At 37.2% G+C, this 23,690-nt stretch overlaps 1 protein-coding gene across 1 annotated transcript in view; it reads right to left on the reverse strand.

The window, feature by feature from the left end:
* LOC105474842 (contactin associated protein 2) overlaps positions 1-23,690 on the reverse strand; it is a 2,256,224-nt gene that overhangs the window by 1,603,729 nt on the left and 628,805 nt on the right. The window contains exon 2 of the mRNA XM_011729645.2: positions 10,404-10,514. Coding sequence (XP_011727947.2) covers positions 10,404-10,514 — 111 coding nt within the window. The remainder of the gene's footprint in view (positions 1-10,403; positions 10,515-23,690) is intronic.

Here is a 23,690-nt window from a genome sequence, read left to right on the forward strand (position 1 = left end):
TGTAGTCTTAGCTACTCGGGAGGCTGAGATGGGAGGATCACCTGAGCCCAAGGATGTGGAGGCTATAGTGAGCCCTGATCATGCCACTGCACTCTAGCCTGGGTGACAAACCTCGTCTTAGAAAAAAGAAAAAAGAAAAAGCAAAGGGATAAAGGCATATTAAATGATTATTCTCAAAAACACATTTTGCCTATATTCTTCAATGGTTTAGAAAGAAAAATTCAATATGTAAATATTTGATAAGGCTTTTTGCTTAGATATCCTGACCATTCTCCAGAAATTTCATAGAAAAGATATCTACGCACAGAGGGAGGTGTGGTCCAGACCACTAAGAATCTGTAAGAGCCCAGTAAGATCAAGACCAAGGAATTATGATCGTTCTTGGCTACACCATGGGCATTCAGTTATGACAGGATCATAGAGAGTATCCACTCAAAATTGATCATTATAGAAATGAGTGAGGAATCTTGGCAATTGAACATAAGTAGGAAGTGGCCCAAGATGTCTCCTATGGGTAACAAAAAATCTAGATCCATATCAACAGTCTTACGAGGTATATCTATTCTTCACATCTTCTTAAGTTATTTTTTTTTATTTACATACATTTCTTTGCTAGTCCAGATGTGGTTATCCCATCCCATATGTCCTAAACTTTGTAGGGCCAGTACCAAATAGGATAGTTTTCAGTATTTTGTTTGAAGTAAAATTACAAAATATATTATACTAATGAGTTATTCACAAACTTCCCCCATTTAGACAATCAGCTATTAATGTTGTGATATAAAGAGAGTGTAAGACAATCAATATTCCAGAGCCATTTCAAAGGCAGCAGCAGGGATCAATGTGATAGCATTGACGTTAAGCCAGTACATTATTTTCTCAACGAAAAATATTAAGATACATAGAATTTGGTACACAAATGGGAAAATAGCTACTTCCTAAAAATAATTAACTAAAAAATTCATCTCAAAAGTCCAAAATTGAAAAACTCTTTTATCTTTATTCTCTTTTCTCTAATTAAGTCTAGTTCATTCTGTTAAACTAAAAATCACTAGACTTATTATCAAAGAACTTTTAGAATCAGTATTTCCAGAAGCACAGTAGTAAACCCATGGGAGACACAACTATATTTCTAAGCACGTTAAAGAAACCCCATTTAAAGCCCCTGATGTGCACAGTGTTTAACTAAATTTTATAAAAGCAAATCCCAAAGTGGAAATGTATTCTGCTGGTCTTAAAGATGTTCTGTGATAAAGAGGATCTCTGATTCTCCAAAAGAAGGTCCCAGAGCACAACATCTGCCCAGTCTGATTCGATTATGGAAACACGTGTGTATGTACATGTGTTCACAACACATAGTAACATCATGCACTTTGGGAAACATTGCTCTATGGAAAGTGCAACAAAACCTAGCAAAGATTTCTATGAAGAAAATAAAAACAAGGTGTTGAAATACCAACATTATAAGACTTAGTGTAATGATTGAAAGATAACAATACTATTTAAAAATTCAAAAGGCATGCCCAAACAAAATATATGAGTCATTGCCTGCTGAGTATGTTTTCAACATTCTATCATTTATAACAAGTGTCAATGATACAAATATTCCATGTATTACACATTTAATTTTATAAAACTCCCAGTTAAGCCAAAATTTTGGTTTATCATTGAGAATTAAGCAAAAGAGAATTTACAATGTCAGTTAGATGGAAACTCTCATTCAGTTGGGTAGGTGGATATAAAAACTGTGAGGTCTTTAGAAGAAATCTTTGAAAAGTTATATTAAAAAGACAGAATATATAGGGCTAAGGAAAACAAAGGTGACACTTTTTATTCGCCCTAATGTTCAGAACAACGTTTTATCTGAGGCTCATAATAACTACATGTTAGTTTCTATAACATATATAGATTCTAAGAGATCAAATTCAAATGACATTAAGATAATAAGAGCAAAACAACACTTAAAAATCACTGGCATAATCTCTTTCATTTAAATTGAAAGGAGTTTGAGGTGAAAAGGCTTACAGAATAAGTTACTATAAGCCTTAATACCCCCAAAATATTGAAATTTTTAAAAATGTTATTTTACCAATTTTTTAATTATTATGGTAATATTTTGTCTTAGATGATAATGGGGGAAACACACATACATTGGCAAATACACAAATTCGAACAATAATTTTTTAAGGAGACATCATCTTTGTAATGACAAAAGTATTTAATTCACCTTGTGTTAAAATGTTGGTATCTATAGTGTTGTTTTTAGAAGCTGGGAGTAACTTATGGGAAAGAGACTAATATTTCAATGTAACATAGTTCATGTAAATTGTTTATTTTAACCTTCACAATAGCTCTGCTGAATAGTATAACTGATTTTATTTTGAACTATAAGTAGACGGACCATACTTCCAGGATTACCCTCGTGTAACTATTAATGATACTCTCTTTCAATGTCAAAAGTGCCTAACTCAGATGACAAATTATTCCATATGATATCCTTTATCATTACTATATCCTCGTTCAGATATAGTAATCATAGAAATCAGGAAACCAAGATGCAATACATTTAAATAATTGACTAATCCCATACTTGTCCTTGGTCAGTTCAGTACTGGAACTTAGTTATGCGTGAATATAAGCCACTCTCCTTTTACTGCTCAGCACTGCCTCAGAGCCAACAAAATCAGCAGGTGTTTCCAGGAGAGTCATTTGAAGATGAAGAAGTATGAAATATCCTGAAATGCCCCATTAGAAAACCAGTTCTTTGAATTTTTCTGCTCCCAAGGATGTGCTTTTAAAAGGCAAATAGTCCTAAGAGAGGTAACACTTCACCGATTACTTCATACTTAAGTAATAATGAATTATCTGTGAGTGAGAAAAGAAGCAAATTTTTTAAAGTACTACATGGTAGAGGCTGGCAAAGGAAAAGAAGAAAAACATTGGAATGGAAGCTGCAAAAATAGGGCAGAATCTCATCAATTGGGAACTTTACTTCATAATTTAAGCCTTAATGTTATATTCTAAGAGAAAAGCTTCCTAATTAGGGTTAAGAATACTGCCTACTGTGGCAGATTCAGGCTGTCATGAGTGGGCTATATGTACATAACAAAGGAGTACTAAGGGACTAGAGACAGCAGAAGAGCACCAGCAGGAGGCGCTAGGCCACACAGACAGACAATGCCCTCATGGACACACTGTGGTTCCGTTCCCAGTTTATAGTATATCTGCTGCAGTTCTAGATTTAATTAGTTGTGACAGATCCTTCTAATATTTAAAGGCAAAAAGGAGAGCAACAAAAGAGCAGCGGGAAATAAGGTGTTTTATAAATGTAACTCAGAGTCAAGAGGATTGAGAGTGGAAAAAAGGGAATAATTTCTTTCTTTCCAGGAGTAGCAGGAACAATGGATTTCTCAAGAGTAGAGTAAGCCATTACTGTTTGCTGAGCTGCCTGGGAGCCTGTAAGAGGCAGCCCAGCATGTTTCCGGAGGTGGACGTGCGTCTGCAAGTGTTAACTAGGGAAGAGGTTGGAGTCGTGCTAATCACTAGAACTTCCTCTTGGCCAACAGGAAGTGGAAAATGACACCAGCCTACAGTGATTATCTGAGCAAGCTGTGGCATCAAGGCATGGTGGCGATTATTAACTTCAGTGGTGTCTTTTTATGTTAATTTTTTAAAATTAAACTGGAAACTATGGCTTTAGTGAATTTTTTTTTAACTTTAAGTTCTGGGATACATGTGCAGAACATGCAGTTTTGTTACATAGGTATGTATACATGTGCCATGGTGGTTGGCTGCACCTATCAACCTGTCATCTAGGTATTTCTCCTAATGCTCTCCTTCTCCTTGCCCTCCACCCCCGACAGGCCACGGTGTGTGATGTTCCCTTTCCTGTGCCCATGTGTTCTCATTGTTCAACTCCCACTTATAAGTGAGAACATGCAGTTTTTGGCTTTCTGTTCCTATATTAGTTTGCTGAGAATGATGACTTCCAGCTTCATCCATGTCCCTGCAAAGGGCATGAACTCCTTTTTTATAGCTGCATAGTGTTCCATGATGTATGTGTGTCACATTTTCTTTATCCAGTCCATCATTTATGAGCATTTGAGTTGGTTTGTGGCCAACAAACATATGAAAAAAAAAGCTCATTATCACTGGTGATTAGAAAAATGCAAATCAAACCACAATGATATACTATCTCATGCCAGTAAGAATGGTGATCATTAAAAAGTAAGGAAACATGGATCACGAGGTCAGGAGATCGAGACCATCCTGGCTAACATGGTGAAACCCCATCTCTACTAAAAACACAAAAATTAGCCAGGTGTGGTGGCGGGCGCCTGTAGTCCCAGCTACTCAGGAGGCTGAGGCAGGAGAATGGCGTAAACCCAGGAGGCAGAGCTTGCAGTAAGCTGAGATCATGCCACTGCACTCCAGCCTGGGTGACAGAGTGAGACTCTGTCTCAAAGAAAAAAGAAAAGAAAAGTCAGGAAACAACAGATGCTGGTCAGGATGGTCGGGATGTGAAGAAGTAAGAACACTTTTACACTGTTGGTGGGAGTGTAAATTAGTTCAACCATTGCGGAAGACAGGGTGGCAATTCCTCAAGAATCTAGAACCAGAAATAGCATTAGACCCAGCAATCCCATTACTGGGTATATACCCAAAAGATTAGAAATCATTCTAGTATAAAGTGGTATCTTTTAAGGAAAGGTAAGGACTGTGGTTCTCTTTAAGATGCAAGTAGGAACTTCAAGAGATCTATTCCAGCAGTCTCTCCAAACATCTGTTATTCACATACTCCTTTGATAAGTGATTATTAATTATGTGGCCTGCAGGTGTAATGTGTTCTCCCTGCTAAAGGAAATAGAGGAAAACTGACGTGAAAGCAACATCACCACCACAACCTTCTGCCTTCTGGTTTAAGAGAGAAGATGACACATTCTTAAAATGGGAGAAACTACTCAGGGAAAACACATAGGAGGAAACGTCTTTGAGGAAGCAACAAACAAGATTCTTAGAAGCATCTACTAAGTAAAAATAAGTGGCAGGAAGGTGAAAAGAAAGAAAATTATTCAGGATCTACGTGAGTTGGGAAATGCTGAGATTGCATGATTGGGTTTCTCTGGCTGTATAAGCATAAATACATCAAACTTGACTGAAACCTTCAAACTCACTTTAGGCCCCATCATTGGGCTAATTAAAAAAGGCAGCACTGATATTGCCTCATCCGATATAATCACATATAAAGAGCGTCGGGTTCCAGCAGAGGACATGGATTTGTGTCCCTCTTCCTGTGCCATTGTTCCCTAACTATGCTACTTTAGAAACTAATGATGTATTTTGGGGTTTCTATATGTATTATTTGAATTTGTAAAATGGGGATAATAACTAGTTTTTGTTTGTGGTTTCTTTAAAACCAAAAGTCCTTTAGTAACTAGGAAGAAAAACTTGAATGAGCTCAGACAGGAGGAGGTGACTATTAGAAGTGGAATGATACATCTCAGAGACTCAAGCTGAAGTACAGTCAGAAGTTAAGCCAGCTGGAAACAGGGGCCTGAAAGAGGCTGTGAGTGAAACCAGAGCTTGATTCGTCCTTCTGTGCACAGGTGCCCCGGCCTCATGCCTTCCCTTCTTCTCCAGCATCTGCTCTCCTCTTCTTTCTTTCTAGTTTACATATAGCCTGTTATGGTTTCCCCAGTAGTCCCCTGGGTTCCCAAAATGATGTCACATAACAAAGCAGAGAGATTCTAATAGCATCCGTTGAGATCAGGCGTTCTCGCTAAGCCTCTGTGGTAGTGGAGGGAGACCTGAGCCATGTGGGGATGGCTGTGCTTCTGGCAGGAGAAAAGGGCTGATTTCTATAAATGGCATATGAAGTACAAGGTTGAAAGTTTGGCAGAAGAATTGATTGGCATCTCTAACTTACCATTCTTTCTAACCAGGTTGTTATGAAGATTGAGAAACAATTAGAGCACAGATGAAAGCAGTGTATAATCTATAAAATTCTATATTAAAAATAAGGTAAGGGATACACTGTTGCAGACTTTCAAAGGTTTTGTATCTGTGCTAACCTTGGAAAGAGTAACACATCTAACTGCCATTAACTCAGAATGACACAAGCTTTCAATGGATTAAAAACGTGGGGATAAATCAGTACACAGATCACAGGAATAAGGCGTTGATACAAAACAACAACAGCACCAACAAACTAAAAGCAGTGGGCTCCAAAAGACATGTTAGAATTACACATGAATTTTTCATTTAAACGTCACATTTCCTCCCCACTTTTGCCATGTACTGGTCCCTGACATCAAGATTATAGCAGATGGATTTGTATTGTGGAGACCCATAAACTAAATTCAATTTCACAAATATGTGACTATCTGTCATCTGAATATTTGCATTTATATGGTGCTTTTCTATGTATTTATGAAGTCTCTTTCCAAAATGTATTTTAGGAATATCAGTTAAGTAAATAATAAAACTTAAAGCCAATGTTTATCAACATAATGCTCAACTGAATTTGTTCTTTTCAGCATTTGTATAATTAGTAGGTTACATTCTTATATTTTTCTGTTAGTATATGATCTTCTCACTTTCAGATGCCTATATAGTATATCAGATGACTCTTGCCACTTGTAAATTAAGAAAATGTATCTCCAACATTTCTGGATTCTGTAATGCTCATATTTTTTTTTTTCTGCTTGGAATTATCTGTCTTCTTTATATCTTCCAGATATATAACATCATGTTATACTTAAAGAAAAAAATCTCTTTTCTCTTAATGCAGACTATTAGCCACGTATATGTTATCATGAATTTCACCCTACATGTCTCTTCTCCCAAGGACATTTGCATATAAATTTTAGAGTGGAATAAAATATTTTGTTGTCCAACCTGGCCAACGTGGCAAAACCCCTTCTCTATTAAAAATACAAAAATCAGCTGGGCATGGTGGGCACTCTCCTGTAATCCCAGCTACTTGGGTGGCTGAGGCACGAGAATCACTGGAACCCAGGAGGTGGAGCTTGTAGTGAGCTGAGATCATGCCACTGCACTCCAGCCCAGGCAACAGAGCGAGACCCTCAAAAAAAAAATGTTTTGTATTATAACAACTATATATGACTTTCTTTTTGTTTTTCCTTGGAGAGGCCATAACCTTCCTTTCTCATGCTAGTTCCCTTGCCCCACACTCACGTGGCCAACAAGGGTTAAGCCCTACACGTATGTGTCTTGTCTGTACCTGCAGAGGCAGAGCAGCACAAAGGGTGAAGATATAGCTTAGTTACCTCACCATCTGTAAAAATTAAGGAGCAAAAATGAGAGGGCTGGGGAGGGCGAGTTATCTGTCCTTACGGACAGCATAACGCTGATAAGCAAAGCAGTCTTTAGGAGTCAAAAAGTACATGGCTGCACCTCCCCACGTAACAAATGTTGATAAAATGGGCTACAGCAAAGTGTAAACCTGTATCTAGAGGACAGACAACACTCTCTTTCCCAACATGAGACTTTCACCCTAATGTATGACCATCCAGTATATCAATAGTCCAAAAGAGATGAACTTCAGGTCACACAGTTAAGAAACTGTAAATTTTGTTTTATAGTTTTTTGCTTTTGAAACATCTGTCTTTCTGGAAATGCATTCTATTTCTCTCTACCTACCTACCTGCCTACCTAGCTATCAGATATAAATATATATTCTACAAACTACAGACAAAACTACTATAAGGAAAGTAAAGACACTCCTCAAATCCCAGTATCCAAGTTAAAAAATACATCAACATTTTGGAAGCTTAATATCAGATATCTGACTGTCTCTATATGAGTAGATAAATACACAACTAGCTCTAAATGATGTAATGTGGTATCTTGTATTATGTTAAAGCAAAGATAAAATAACTTAACTTTTCTAGAATTAAATGAGAACCAAAAACCTATATATATATATATACTATATATAGTAAAACCTATATATATACTATATAGTAAAACCTATATATATACACACTATATATATATCTCTCTCTCTAGTAAAAGACATTAATTCCCATAAAAAAATCAAAGGCAAAATAAATTTATACCTGAAGTTTCAGCATCTGGTAGCCTGCTGCTCTGAAAGGTTAGAAAGAAAAAATACCCACATCTCTCTAATTCCCATAATTGACACTTTTAAATTTCTGTGCCTATAACATCTATACTCTCTCCTACAACTATAGCACCTGCATTGTTTAGTTGAGGTCGTATATGGAAATGGGTTCCCTGCTCAACATCAGTCATGTGGCCACAATTTCTTTATTGTGCGCACTTTCCATTTTCTCATTGGTGACTAGATTGTCTCATTTGTATTCCTGAAGTGCTGTTTGCATGATAGAACCTGACTTGCCCAAATTTACTGAGCAAATCATCTTCTTCAGTCATACTTTCACTCAAAGCTTTTGAAAGCAACATTTTCTGACTCTGCTTCCATTCCTCACAGGTGCTTTATGTCTCTTGGTATTATGGCACTTCTTTTAGGGAACAGTACATTCTCTTGGGACCAGAATTATATGGTATATCTTTTTCATATTTCGTCCTAGATTTCCTAGTACTGGGAAGGTCTGCATACCTTTTGGGTATGGCCAGTTCCTTGTTTCATGTTTTTCTGTCTATATTCATTTTTTAATAGTTGTTTCCAATGACTTTTATGAGAGAGAAATAAAATGTATATTACTTCAACATCATTATGCAGAATTTTTGATAACTTATAGTAACTCAACAAGTCTCTCATGTCCATAGCCTGATGAATATCAGGTTATAAAAATGAGCTAATATATACTAATGTTACACGAAAGCTGCATTTTTGTCATGTTCCTCTACCTTTGCTTGTGTATCACTTTTTCACCAAGTCTTTTTGCTAACTGAGACGTCTTCATACTTCTGTGAATACCTTATACATTATTCTGTATACACTAGGCTAGTTTTTTCTTATCTATTTTCTTCTCTTTTTTGGTCTTTGTAAATCTGATAAACCTTTCTTTTCTGATGCAATATTTTTTCTTCCTCCTTTATTTTTTCCTCTTCTTGTTTTTCTTTTGGGTTTCCTCCTGTTCTCTTTTTTCATTTGTCCTTCCTTCCTTCCTTCCTTCCTTCCTTCCTTCCTTCCTTCCTTCCTTCCTTCCTTCCTTCCTTCCTCCCTCCCTCCCTCCCTCCCTCCCTCCCTTTCCCCTTCTCTCCTTTATTCCCTTCCTTGCTTCCTCCTATATTCATTCCCTTTTATTTTTTTTTATTTCTAGAATTGGTTGATTCTAGATTGTTTTATGATTTCACATTTCTTAGTTTCCTTTAGCTTTATTAAGGTGCAATCACAAAAAATGTATATATTTATAGTATGCAACATGGTGTTTTGATACATGTATTGTGAAATAATTAATTCAAGATAATTAACACATCCATCACAACAGTTATTTTTTATAAATGGTGAGACCACTTAAGAGCTGTTATCTTAGCGATTTTCAAGCATGCAACATATTATTAACTACAGTCACCATGCTACACAATAGATATCCAAAACTTATCCATCTTGTCTAACTAAAACTTTGTACCTTTTAACAGATTATCTCTAATTTTAATCCCTCTCCACTGAAGCCCATGTCAATCATCATTCCTGTTTTACGGAATTAAACATCATGGTCTTTGTTTGTTGATTCATATTTATCTAAGACAATATTGTTTCTTTCCTTTTTAAGTTGCCATTTGCTGGTATTTGTACCAGTGTTCCTTTGAAGCAAAAGTGTTTTGCCTCTGTCCTTAATTATGTTCTTTTACTCTCAGTGAATTGCTAGAAAATTGGAAACTTCCAGTTACTAACAAATACCATGATTTAAGATCAAGAACTGACGTTGTAGTTGCATATATCTAACTATTCTTCACACAGATTTTATAATAGAGGTACCTTCTGGGCCCTGGAGGAAAAATTATAAGGATCATTTGCATTTTCAATAGGAACTAAGTTTTTACATTAATACACAGTCAATACAAAGTGCTCTTTTTAATACACTGTACATATTGTGGGAGTCGATTCCTTTTTACATCTTTCTAAATGATTCTCTGATTAATAGGAATTTTAACTCTAAATGTTTATGCCATTTTGACTTTATTATCCCAGACAACTTCAAAATGTCTTCCATTTTGACTTAGTATCTCTCACTTCCAGCCTAAGTTTTCCTATGTTATTCCCCAATGGAGATTACATGAGAGGTTAATGGTTTCTATGGATCTTTTAATAGAAGTGGCAAGAATGATTTCTGGTATCTGCCAACATCTGTTGTGTGAGTTTATATATATATTTTATATATATATGGCTGTAAATATAACATGTTCTTATTTAACATATTTATTGATAAATGTATCAAAATTTGGCTTACCTCCTCGCTTGTTTATCTTGGCATAGCCGGGAGAATAGCTACCAGTCATGGAGGAGGAGCTGCTGAAAGCCACATGGGGGAGTCCAGAGATGAGCGGCTCATCACATTTTTCTGAAAACAAAAGACAGAGAGGGAGAGAGACACTCAATAACAATTTCTAAATAATTATTGGTATGTGTTAGTTAAAATAATCATTGAATCTGGTATGTCTTTTATAAGTCTTTGAAACAATATTTAGCAAAGGAATTGAGGCACTTCTGTTATCCAAAATATAATATAACACAGGAGCAGTTTATATAACCCTGATATTCAAACAGAAAGCCATAGCAAAGTGCATTACTCTGAAGGGCTTCACCTCAGCCTTGCTATCTGAGAATCATGAGTAAAATTGAGCTTGTTCCTGTAATAAGCTTTGGTATCGGGCATCACCTGGAAATCTTCAGGTATTTATACATTATAGGGACAGAGCACTGGAATTACTAAGGTTGGAGGTGGAAAGACAAAGAGGACTCCTACCAAAGTCAAAAGACCAAGAAATGGGGAGTTGCTAACCAACACGTATAAAATTTCAGTTATGTGAGATGACTAAGTTCTGGAGATCTGGTGTGCAATATTGTACCTCTAGATAATCATGCACACTTATCAAGGCAGATCTCATGTTACGTGTTCCTACTAGAATAGAAAAAATAGGCTGGGAGCGGCGACTCACGCCTGTGATCCCAGCACTTTGGGAGGCTGAGGTGGGTGGATCACCTGAGGTTGGGAGTTTAAGACCAACCTGACCAACATGGAAAACCCCATCTCTACTAAAAATGCTAAATTAACTGGGCATGGTGGTGCATCCCTGTAATCTCAGCTACTCGGGAGACTGAGGCAGGAGAATTGCTTGAACCTGGGAGGCAGAGGTTGCGGTCAGCCAAGATTATGCCACTATACTCCAGCCTGGGCAACAAGAGAGAAACACCATAAGAAGGGAGAGATAGAAAGAAAGAGGGAAGGGAAGGGAAGGGAAGGGAAGGGAAGGGAAGGGAAGGGAAGGGAAGGGGAGGGGAGGGGAGGGGAGGGGAGGGGAGGGGAGGGGAGGGGAGGGGAGGGGAGGGGAGGGGAGGGGAGGGGAGGGGAGGGGAGGGGAGGGGAGGGGAGAAAGAAAGGAAAAAGGAAAGGAAAAAAGAAAGGAAGAAAGGAAGGAAGGAAGGAAAGGAAAGAAGGAAAGGAAAGGAAAGAGGAAAGGAAGAAAGAAAGGAAGAAAGGAAGGAAGGAAGGAAGGAAGGAAGGAAGGAAGGAAGGAAGGAAGGAAGGAAGGAAGGAAGGAAGGAAGGAAGGAAGAGAGAGAGCGAAAGAGAAAGAAAGAGAAAGAAACAAAGAATGAACGAGACATCACCAAGTAAAGACAGAATAATCACCAACTTGAAAATTATTACTGACAGAAAAATTAATCAGTTCCCATCATACTCAACCAATCAACTGCACTGGAAACGGGCAATACCTCAATTCTATTTGTAACACTTTCTGCACTTGGCTTTTATAATGTCATTAACATTTTTTTTTCTCTTTTTTCTCATTAGCTGCTTGCTCTCTGATTCCTTTGATGGATCTTTCTCATTTTGCCAATGCCTAAGTGTTTCTAATGTTAACGTGGCCAGGACTGTTCTGAGTCTACCCTCCCTCTCTGGGAGATGGCATGGAGGGCTATGTCTTCTGATACTGGGATGTCCCAAGTCCTACTGCCTCACTTCAACTCCATAGCTACAGATCGTGCACACACAGCTTCCAGAGCTCTCTGTTACAAAAGACTGCGTGGTCTTCCTGCTTCCCCTCTAACTCTGCTATAGTTCTGTCTGCAGCAGCTGAAGAAACACTTTTTAAACTGTAAGTGAACATGTGGCTGCTGTATTCAAATTGTTCTCTGCCTCCTGCTCTCAACTTGGCATAGCGTTCAAAGTCCCCCCCCCCACCCCCCCCCACAACCAACCCCTGCCACCCTGCCACCCATTGGCCTATGATGGCCACAGCACTATTCTCATCTCTTTCCATAGGTCCTTGTCTATTCCTGTCTAGCCACCATGGCCCCTTTCCTCTTCTTCTTCTTTCTTTGAGACAGAGTGTCGCTCTGTCACCCAGGCTGGAGTGCAGTGGTGAGAGCTCGGCTCACTGCAACCTCTGCCTCCCAGGTTCAAGCGATTCGCCTGCTTCAGCCTCCTGAGTAGCTGGAATTATAGGCACGTGCCACCACGTACAGCTGATTTTTTTTGTATTTTCAGTAGAGACGGGGTTTCACCATGTTAGCCAGGTTGGTCTCGATCTCCTGACCTCGCGATCTGCCCGCCTTGTCCTCCCAAAGTGCTGGGATTAGAGGTGTGAGCCACCATGCCTGGCCCCTCCTTTTCCTTTAAAAACAAGCCTGCCCCTGCTGTAAGCCTTTGCAATTACTAGTCCAAGTATCCTCTCTTGTCACAGGTCTCTGCTCAATGTCACCTTTGCCACTGCAGACAGGCTTTGCTAGTTCACCCAGCATTTTGTTGCCATCAGTCTCTGTATCCACACCCTGCTTTATTTTTTGACATAACCCTTAGCACCACCTGACATGTTATGTTGTTATTCATTTAAGTTTTTGTTGCCTTTCTCTCCCACTAGACAGAAAGCTCTATCTGAAATGAAGTTTTAGATAGTTGGCCTAATGCTTACTCTCCAGTGATCTGAACAATGGTACTTGGCACGTACTCTAAAAACATTTGTAGGATAAATGAATGAATGTACTAAACCCAATGAACCTCAAAGTGTCTGGAAGCAAGATCTCATATTATAACATGCTACAACACTTAATTTTTAGAGTGGTGGTTTTAAATTCCCAACAAATGTTTATGCTCAGAACTCTGTTTAATAAGACAGAAAACTTTTCTCTATATATTCAAAAATGGTTTCTCTCTCAGAAATTTATAAGCAAAAATAACTTAGCAACAGAAAGAATAAACTAATTTTCTTGTAAATTCACTTAAGTGAAGTCCCCAATGATACTGGAGAAATGAATTATTATTTATTATCTCACCACTCAATTGTATACAAATTGGAAATTAAAATGAACAAATCCATCTTCATATATTTTTTAAATTTCTTATTTTTCTTAGTTATACTGCAAGTGCCTCTGGGAAATATGACATGTGTGTATAAATAAGTTCCCCAGAAAGTTAAATGTAAAGGGATGTAAAGAACATAAAATTTGTTTTAAAAGTATCAATTCACAAAGCTATCATCTAAACTGATGGGTTTCATATTAATCGAAAACAACTACTTTGTTTAGCTATAAGTGAGCACAAATATACATCCTTGATTTTCCTACTTTCTGATACATTTGATTTACACCTTTTTATAATTTTTGAGATAAGTGTTGCCTCTAATTGGAGTAAACATTCTTTCTAATATTCTCATTATATTAGAAATGTGCTAACATTCACTCATGTTCATTTCATTCATTTAAATATGCATCAGGTGTCTATGTTGTGCCAAGCACTGAAGTCAGCTGAAGTTGAAATTAACAATGCCCTGCCCTTGTAGAGCTTATGTTTTAGTGGGAAGAAACATCCCAACAACAAAAAAAATGTAAATTTATAGTATGTTTTAGTAATTAATACTAACAAGGAACATTAAATATAAAACAGTGGGCAGGGAGTGGGGGTGAGGTGGAGAGGAAGAGAATTGCTATTTTATGCTGACTTCTCAAGGCAAGCCTTGACAACATGATCAGGTAGTATTTGAGTAGAAATATGAAGAAAATGAGGAAGAAAGCTACGTTAGAAATCATCAGGACCATGCTAGGAAAACGTTTTTCTAGTCCATACCTGCTCAGTCAGGCTAGCTCACACTTGATAATAATGCATAACACATTTTCTAAAACTGAATATCCAATGGCTAGATATGGTTGCATTGAATGTAATTAAACTAAGTCGATAACTGGTTAAATGATCCAATAGCTAATTTAAATTTGGAATTTAAATGTAGCATTTATAAAACCATAATATAGTTTAGAGTTATTACATTAAACAAATTGACTTCTGTAACAAATTGATCATCTGAGTATCAAATTTTACATTTTTTGCTAATTTAAAAAATCAAATAAAAATCCTTTTTTAAAAATTTAAAAATTAAGTAATGATTTGAAAAAATTATGTAATTATTCAGAATAACAATTAGAATTAAATTGAGATTAGTGAAGACCAGGGCAAATAAGCATTTTTTTAAAAACATGACTGCAAAATTATTATCAGAATGTAAAGCACTAGCAATCTCACGTTCTTCCAAATTAAAACATAATCTATAATCATATTACTAAGCTAAAAAATGCAACAATTACTGTATTTTCTCCTGGAGGACATTAATCACGAATATTTATTGAGATCTTACATTGCATTTTGCTGTTTTTACTACTTCAGACAGATTATATGTGTGTGTGTGTGTACAGATATATATAAAATTCGACTTTGCTATATTCCATTTGTATATATGCACACATACACATACAAATATATGGTCTATTCCTCCATAAGTGGCAGTAATAAATGAATCTACAAAAAGTAATTAAACATGAAGTAACGATAGAGTAATACAAAATGGTTTAAAATTCAATGCTAACTAGAAGAAAATGAAATACTAAAAGTCACAAATAAACTAGAAATGTAGGGTTGTTGTTAGTTAAGTTGCTCATTAGACCTCATAATTAGTTAGTTGAGTTGCTCATTAGCTCCATCATAAACGTGTGACCTTGAATATGTCAATGCACCCCTTTCCTACAGGTGACACATAAGTAACATGAGGAAATTTAACTAAGTTTCTCTCAAGCTCTGAAAACTCCAAAATAGTGTCAACCATCAAGAGTTAGCAAACTATGGCCTGCAGGCCCAATCCAGCCCACAGATTGTTTTGTAAGTAAAGTTTTATTGGAGCACAGTTACACATCATGCATTTATGTATTGTCTCGGATGACTTTCACACAGCAGTAGAATATTGCAATCGATATCATATGGCCCACAAAACTAAACTATTTACTATCTGAGCTTTTACAGAGTAAGTTTCCCCACCTCTTATCTAGTATAACAAATATTGAAGGAACTTAGGAATCAGAATGATTAATCATTACTTAGAGTGTCAGATACCATATAAATAACAAATAGAATCTGAAGAAATTAGAGATTACAGGTAGGTGGAAAGAGGGTTAAGGAAATTTTAGAAAAAGGGAACACCTCAAGCAACATGAAAGAGGCCACAATGAAGTTGAAATTTCCCAGAGATGGTTGTAGCGGCATTCCACGCAAGCACATATTGCCATACTGACTATTACAACATACTATCCATTTTTATTTCCAACTGTAATAATGGTTATTACTCATTATCCATTCTAAAAAGTCTGCTTATTGTTGTGCTAAAACATGTATCTCAATCTCCTGCAGACATTAAATACTAGGCAATCAGGCAAATCCCTGGAGAAAGTTAGAATTTTTATATAATAGTAAAAGAGGGAAGGAGAGAGAGAAAAAGAGAACTAACATTTGAAATAATCCGGTATCGTGTTTTCCCACACTGGGATGTCTTCCAAAACTACAGCCATACACAGCGATGGCAAATATTTGGTCTCCAGTGCACTTCCCTTCCAGGGAATCTTGGATGAAAACTAGAAGAGCAGATGGGCCTTGAGTTTTATTTTCACACAATTTCAGTCAATCATGAAGGCAGACTAGCTATAAGAATTCTGTACTAACTCAAGCTGGAGCAGAGGAAATTATTGGCAAATAGACATGAAATAGCTGTTGCCCTTTACCTAAAAGATACAGTTGAGAGGTTTGGCTATTGGCAAGGGATACTGGCAGGAGTTTACAAGATTAAAGGACTTCAGAATATATGTAATTGACACGAGAGTATGGTTTTCAAATGCATCTTTGCTGAAATATACTGTCTGAAAATTTTTCACAAAACAATATATGTTTAAGCTATAACACTTCAAGTAGATGTTTTATATGACCCATTTGGTAACATAAGTCTAATGGAGGAAAACAACTGAAAACAACAAATGACTCAAGAACAAGACAGTGCTAGCCGAACAGAAATTCTAGCAATAACATCCTGATTTTTACGTTAGGAAAAAATCCATGGCAAAAGGCACATTCTGAGTTGAACACATCACTCTGTGGTCTTAAATATACATTCAACTTCTACCTTTTGAAGTTGGAGCTACTCTACCTCTACCTGCACATTTACCCTGCATCACATGTTATGACTATTCCTTTCCATCATCAGCAGCACAGCGGTTCCTCCAAGAGGTCTTTTATCTTCCCCATGATGTCCATTTCAAGGTCACTAGTTAATGCAGTAACTAATGACGGTCAGAAATGTGGGAGGGCAGACAGCATTGGGACACTCAGGAGCAGAAGGCAAGGTGCAGTCCTGGAGCACTGAGATGGGACGCCAGACTCCGAAATGGACATCAGGGGGAAGACAAAAGATCTCTTGAGGAACCGCTGTGCTACCTGGGAAGCCAGAGAAGAGCTTGTCATTCAGCTTGTAATTCAAGATAGTTTTAGTCATAAGGAACAAGGCAGAATGGGAAGCAGAACGCACATTTGTTGGGAGGTTTGGCCAGAGCTTCTTAAATTACTCCTGATGCCTGCAAGCCAAATTTTGTCTAAATTTAATTTATATTTTACATTTTCTAATTGTCACATAACACATTTTTCTTTAATAACGTGTAGGAAGTACAAGAAACAGAATATGATATTCTCTTCCAATATTTATAATAAATATTTGGACATAGTTGAGGGTCAAAATTTTTTAACTTAACGTGGTATAATTACGATTTTTTGGTGAAAGGTGTGACTTTCAGAGGTAGCAGTATGCTCCTTAGAGTCAAAATATTTAGAGTTTATTCCTAGCAACATAAATTTGGGCAACTTGTTTAATCCTATCTTACCCAAAGTTTCCTTAGTTTTTCCATTATTTCAAAAGTCCTCTTCCTGTTTTGACCCTGTTGTTCTCGATTTTTAAATCATAACAATATCAAATCAATGGTTAAACATTCAGAGTTATAGAAATATGCTATAAAAATGTATGCTCCTTCTTAGGGCAAAAAACCCATTGACTGCTACTCAATCTATCTTTTTTTTTTTTTTTTTTTGAGACAGAGTCTCGCTCTGTTGCCCAGGCTGGAGGGGTTCACGCCATTCTCCCGCCTCAGCCTCCCGTGTATCTGGGACTACAGGTGCCTGCCACCGCGCCCGGCTAATTTTTGTATTTTTTAGTAGAGACGGGGTTTCACCGTGTTAGCCAGGATGGTCTCGATCTCCTGACCTCGTGATCCGCCCGCCTCGGCCTTCCAAAGTGCTGGGATTACAGGCGTGAGCCACCGCGCCCGGCCTCAATCCATCTTATATATCTTCACTTATACCATATTTTCCTCCCATTTTTATGGTTCATACATTGCTTTTGTGTATCTCTTGCTCCAGCTTCCCTGGACTACTCTTTGCTATGGAAAATAAGACATCTTTCTCTTGCTCCTGTAGAATTTCATACAATACAGTTAAAGACAGAACCTAATAATCCATAGAAGTCATCGCTACTACTAGTCTTCATAGTACATATACACAGATGCAACATTTAACATAACAGATATTTAGATACGCACACAAACAAACAAAAAACATTTACAATATGGCCTTTTACATACCTTTTCACTTACTGATCTATCATAGAAATTCCCGGCCGGGCACGGTGGCTCACGCCTGTAATCCCAGCACTTTGGAAGGCCGAGGCGGGCGGATCACGAGTCAGGAGATCGAGACCATCCTGGCTAACACGGTGAAACCCCATCTCTACTAAAAATACAAAAAAATGCCAGGCGTGGTGGCGGGTGCCTGTAGTCCCAGCTATGCGGGAGGCTGAGGCAGGAGAATGGCGTGAACCCGGGAGGCAGCGGAGCTTGCAGTGAGCAGAGATCGCGCCACTGCACTCCAGCTGGGCGACAGAGCGAGACTCCGCCTCAAAAAAAAAAAAAGAAAGAAAGAAATTCCCATACAAATATGTCTTCATTTTATATATTTCATTTTACATTAGAGACCTTTTATTATTTACATTAGGCTATGTGTGGCAGAGGTAATTAACTTTGCACAGAAAATACGAGAGTGCTAGATCATTGCTAAAACAGGTCATATAATCGCATTGAGAATTAATTATTTTCTCATAGAGTCTATAAATAAGTTCACAAAAGAACTTATCAAAGAGAAGGACCAGGAAGAGAAGTACAATTAGTTTGTCATCAAATGCTAATTTGGGAAAAAGCTGAAGATAATGGAATTGGAATGAAATCAACTGATTGGACATACTTTATCTGACACACAGCGCAAATTCCTAAGTGAATAAAATAAATTCATCTGCCTTCCTTTTTTCTTTTTACTATATCTCTCTTGTTTCCTACTAGATAGAGGTGACCCCATTTACTCTTTTATTTCATTTTCCATTTAATGAGACAAAACCCAACGTGCTGCCATAGGCATTATAGTGATGAGCACGAATGAGGCAGCCTTCCCACCTCCCATCTCAAACCTTCCAATCTGGACCATGATGAATATACAGATGGCAGAGATCATTAAACCACAATCAACAAATCAATTGATAGTAATAGCAATCATTTATTGAATACTTATGTGATAGACAGGGAAATATTTTCAGTGGGTCATCTCATTGAGTTATCACAGTAACCCACTGAGATGGGTAGTATTACCATTTTATAGATAAGGAGGCTTCAGATCTCACAGCTAAAGGATATTCAAGTCAGGACAAAAGACAACCTGTGCCCGATTATAAGGCCTGTACTTTTGAAGTCTAGTTTTCTGGGACAAATGGCTTCTATAGTGACTTCATGTAAAATCGTACACGTTGCATTGGGCATGCAGATCTAATAATATTGACGTTGTCAAATTGTTCTCACCACTTCTCATTTTGATTCCAAGAATTTACGTGAAATATTACCCTGTATAATAATATTGCAGCAATTTCAGTATTTTCTGTGCCAAATCAGACCCACATCTTTTAACTGAAAGAAAGAGGTTTCCACAGTTTTAAGTAGATGTTCTCAGAGAAACCCATTTATAATCAGCCATTTAATGGATATGCCTACATTGAATAGCCTCAGCAAAATACATCAACTTTATTTCATTTATTCATTCAATAAATATTTATTGGGCACTTATTTCCTGCTTCAATCTTTATCTCCTTACAATCCATTTTCTTCACAGTTGTCAGATGGATTTTTTAAAACTGGGCATTAGATTTTGCCATGCCCTGAAGATTTCCTGATGGCTTCCCCTCTTATTTAGTATAAAATCCAAGCTCCACTGGGTCTGAGATGGTCTGGCCCTGAAGATATCTCTGGCGCTATTTTATTTCACTCCTTCTCTGGGTCACTAAGCTCTAGATTCACTCTCCTCTCTCTTTTTCAGACACACCAAGCACACCCTTGCACAAAGGCCTTTCCATCCTCTCTGCTTTCCAGCTAAAATTCTCTGTACCAGGTCTCAAAGAGCTGGTTCCTTTCCGCTCTGATTCTGACTCAAATACCACCTTCACTTTTTCTGACCAGTGCATCTAAATTAACCAACTCAATTCCTGTTTTCATTCTCCTGAGACACTGCTTGCTATTCTATCACACTGTCTTGTTTTGTTTCACAGTATCCACCACAATCTGAAATTATCTAGTTTGTTTTTAATTTATCACTTTTCTTGTTGATTGGGCTGTAAATACCATGAAAGGAAGGCAGGTGCCTGACTTGTCCACTCTGTATTCCCAGAGCCTCAAAATCTGTCATGCAGCACAACCTTACAGAGAGCTGTTGAATCAATGAATTACTGACAATGATAAGAAATAAATCCATCCAAAATCAAGCAAGGCAAAGTGGTTCCTAGTTTTGACTACTGAGATGTGTTCACTTCATCTGTTTAGCTTCCAAGATATATTTTTGTATTTTCCATTTTAAAATCTGCATTGCAAAAGAGAAATGGCTTCATCCCATGATCTGACACACAGATCTACTTCACTATATCCCACATAAGAAATATCACCTCTGATCTTCAACAACTTAAAATGACTTGCAATTTGGAACCCCTGAATTATATAGAGGGTTTGTCTAACTCATCAGTACAGTACATGACTCTAGAACTTTTTAAATATCTTGGCTCCAGCAAATGAGTTTTTTGAGACTTGAAGCTATTGACTATTGTGAGTTAGCTCTTTTACATCTATTTTTAGTCCTAAAAAGAACATAAGACTTTGGTGTTCCTAATATTTTCATTCTGTATCATTGAAAGTCTATTATGATCAATATTGGTTTATATGTTGATTTCTCTGCCGATGATCCTCTCTTGAGGAAGAGAACTTCTTTTCTTTCCCAATATGCAGAATGTAGAGCACACAGTAGGAACTCTTCATATATTTTGAAAAATATTGAACACAACCAATGCAATTTTAATAGCTTATGGCAATGAATAAATTCAATATTTTTAATCTTAAAAATTAGTTCAGGTTTCTTTCATTTTCCTTTTTGGTTTGTCTAATAGCTATGTTTAAAAATAATAATGAAATTAAAGTAGTATAGCTAGAAAATCAGTCATGTTTGGAGGAATCTTGGTTGTAAATCAAATAAAAAATTGTCTGGTCTGCATGTACCAAGGGCAAATTACTTCGAGACGTAGTTCAAATTTTGCTGGACATTTAACAGCTGCAGCATATTTCCGACAGATGGTATAACAGATGAATCAGTTTCAAATTATCTACTGAACTGTAATATACTGGAAATGAAATAGATTTGTGAGGCTTTTTTTTTTTAATTAAGCTTTTGTCTCCTCGAAGTTGATCTTCTAATTTAAAAGAAAAAAAAAACCGCTACAATACAAAATAATATAAAACAATTTTTACCCTTGGTGTAATCTGGAAAACAAATTCAAGTTTTAATTTCATAACTTCATGCAACAAAAGGAAACAGTATTCAAAAATTGAATCACCACCCAGGAGCTAGGCAGAGGTTTTCATTTCTAACACAGTGTTGACAGTAGACTTTTCTTTTTTTCACTCAAATTCTACAGTCTTATAAGAAGGTCAAGCTACCTAGAACTTTTAATAAACCAATAATCTGAAGATCATCAAGATCAACTGCAATATGACTAAATGAACTTGAGTACTCTTAAAGCTTTGATTGACAATCTTCCTAAGGACAGGGCTCATTTGAATTGTACTTTATTGGTCCACTGGTAAATGTTGCAATTATCTAGTTTGGGTTTCATTAACTGGTTAACTGAAAGTTAGTATTTAACAATAAGCAATGTACTTATTGACAACCAAGTCTATTTCCTAGACTACTTAACCCACTTAGCTTTAAATAACTAAGTGCTCTAGGTAAGCATCTTCCCAGTGTACTTGGCTTAAGTAACTTCAGATTAGGCCATGCATTCAAGACGTACAGAGTGAATAATGGAGCACTCTAGAACCAGTAAGGGTGAAGCTGTAGAAAAATCCTTATTCAATTGATTAATGTTTATGGCATGGTAGACTAAAAAAGTAGTCTATAAAATAGTATTTATAATATGATCTTCATTTTATGAAATAGATATAGGTAAAGAAATGACTAAAATAATATGTAAAACAAAATGTCAATCATGGTACCATACTGATTGCTAGATAATTGTTGACTTTCATTTTCTTCTATTTTCTACAGCTTGGAAAAACCTCAATTAACATATACTGATTTTATAACATTTGAAAAATAAATAGTATTAACTACCCAGTGATGCTGAGTGCAAAGATAATATGCATTTCCTTCAATGATGATTTATAGAGTGCCTACAGTTGGGGGACAACAGTAAACAACCTACAGTTTTATATTATAGTAAATAATAAAAAAATACACAGTATTTCAGATGGTGTTATAGGGAAAATAGGGCATGACAGGAAGATGATTAGTGAATGGAAAAATATCCTTGAAATTAGAGGTTTTAGAAGGCCTTATTGATAAGGTATCATTTTTAGCAGAACTTAATGGAAAAGAGAAAAAAAGCCATAGGGTTATCTGATATCTGTGGAGCACGGATTCTAGCACAACAAACCCAAGTCAAAGGGCTCAGGAGCAGGAACAAGGTGGGTATGTTCAAGGGTCCTAGGAGGCCAGTGAGGATGGAGCAGAAGCATGAGGTAAACAGGAAGGAAAGTGGCCAGAGAGACTGCAGAAGACTACAATGGAAGCCAGCTTTGCTGGGCTTTGTAGGCAATTGACATGGTTTAGCTGTGTCCCTACTCAAATCACATCTGAACTGTAGCTCCCATAATTCCCACATGTCATGTGAGGGACCCAGTTGGAGGTAATTAATCATGTAGTCAGGTCTTTCCTGTGCTGTTCTCATGATAGTGAATAAGTGTCATGAAACCCGCAGGTTTTATAAAGGGGAGTTTCCCTGCACACACTCCCTTGCCTGCCACCATGTAAGACATGACTTTGCTCCTCCTCCACCTTCTACCATGATCATGAGGCCTCCCCGGCCATGTGGCATTGTGAGTCCATTAAATCTTTTTGCTTTATGAGTTACCCAGGCACAGGTACGTCTCTAATAGCAGTGTGAGAATAGACTACTACAGGGATTCTTTTTTTGTTTGTTTTTTGTTTTCCCTAAATGGAGACTTGTTCTGTCACCCAGGCTGGAGTGCAGTGGTGTGATCTTGGCTCACTGCAACCTCTGCTTCCTGGGTTCAAGCGATTCTCCTGCCTCAGCCTCCCAAGTAGCTGGGATTACAGGCATGCACCACCACGTGCAGCTAATTTTTGTATTCTTAGTAGAGACAGGGTTTCACCATGTTGTCCAGGCTGATCTTGAATTCTTGACCTCGTGATCCTCCCACCTTGACCTCCCAAAGTGCTTGGATTACAGGCATAAGCCACCATGCCCAGCCAGGGATTCTAGGAGTTGGGCTTTAGAAACATTCAAAGAATGGAAGCCTCCAACAAGAGAAAATGTGATATTTTGCCAAGCTTATTGGATTGAAAGTGGAAGTTTAATGTAAACCATGTTATTTTCTATCCAGACATGATTCTATTAAAATTTCTATATAAGGGCTGTCACAACAGGTTTTGATTCTAACTAATCCAAATCAACTTTTTGTCTCCAATGAACAAGGAAAATAAGTTGGAGAATATTTATTCCCCTGGGTATAAATTTGTCTTAAAAAAATGTAAGGATCTATATTAAAACAACATTCATTTATTT

Source organism: Macaca nemestrina, chromosome 4 (genome assembly GCF_043159975.1).
Source record: "Macaca nemestrina isolate mMacNem1 chromosome 4, mMacNem.hap1, whole genome shotgun sequence".
Taxonomy (NCBI): domain Eukaryota; kingdom Metazoa; phylum Chordata; class Mammalia; order Primates; family Cercopithecidae; genus Macaca; species Macaca nemestrina.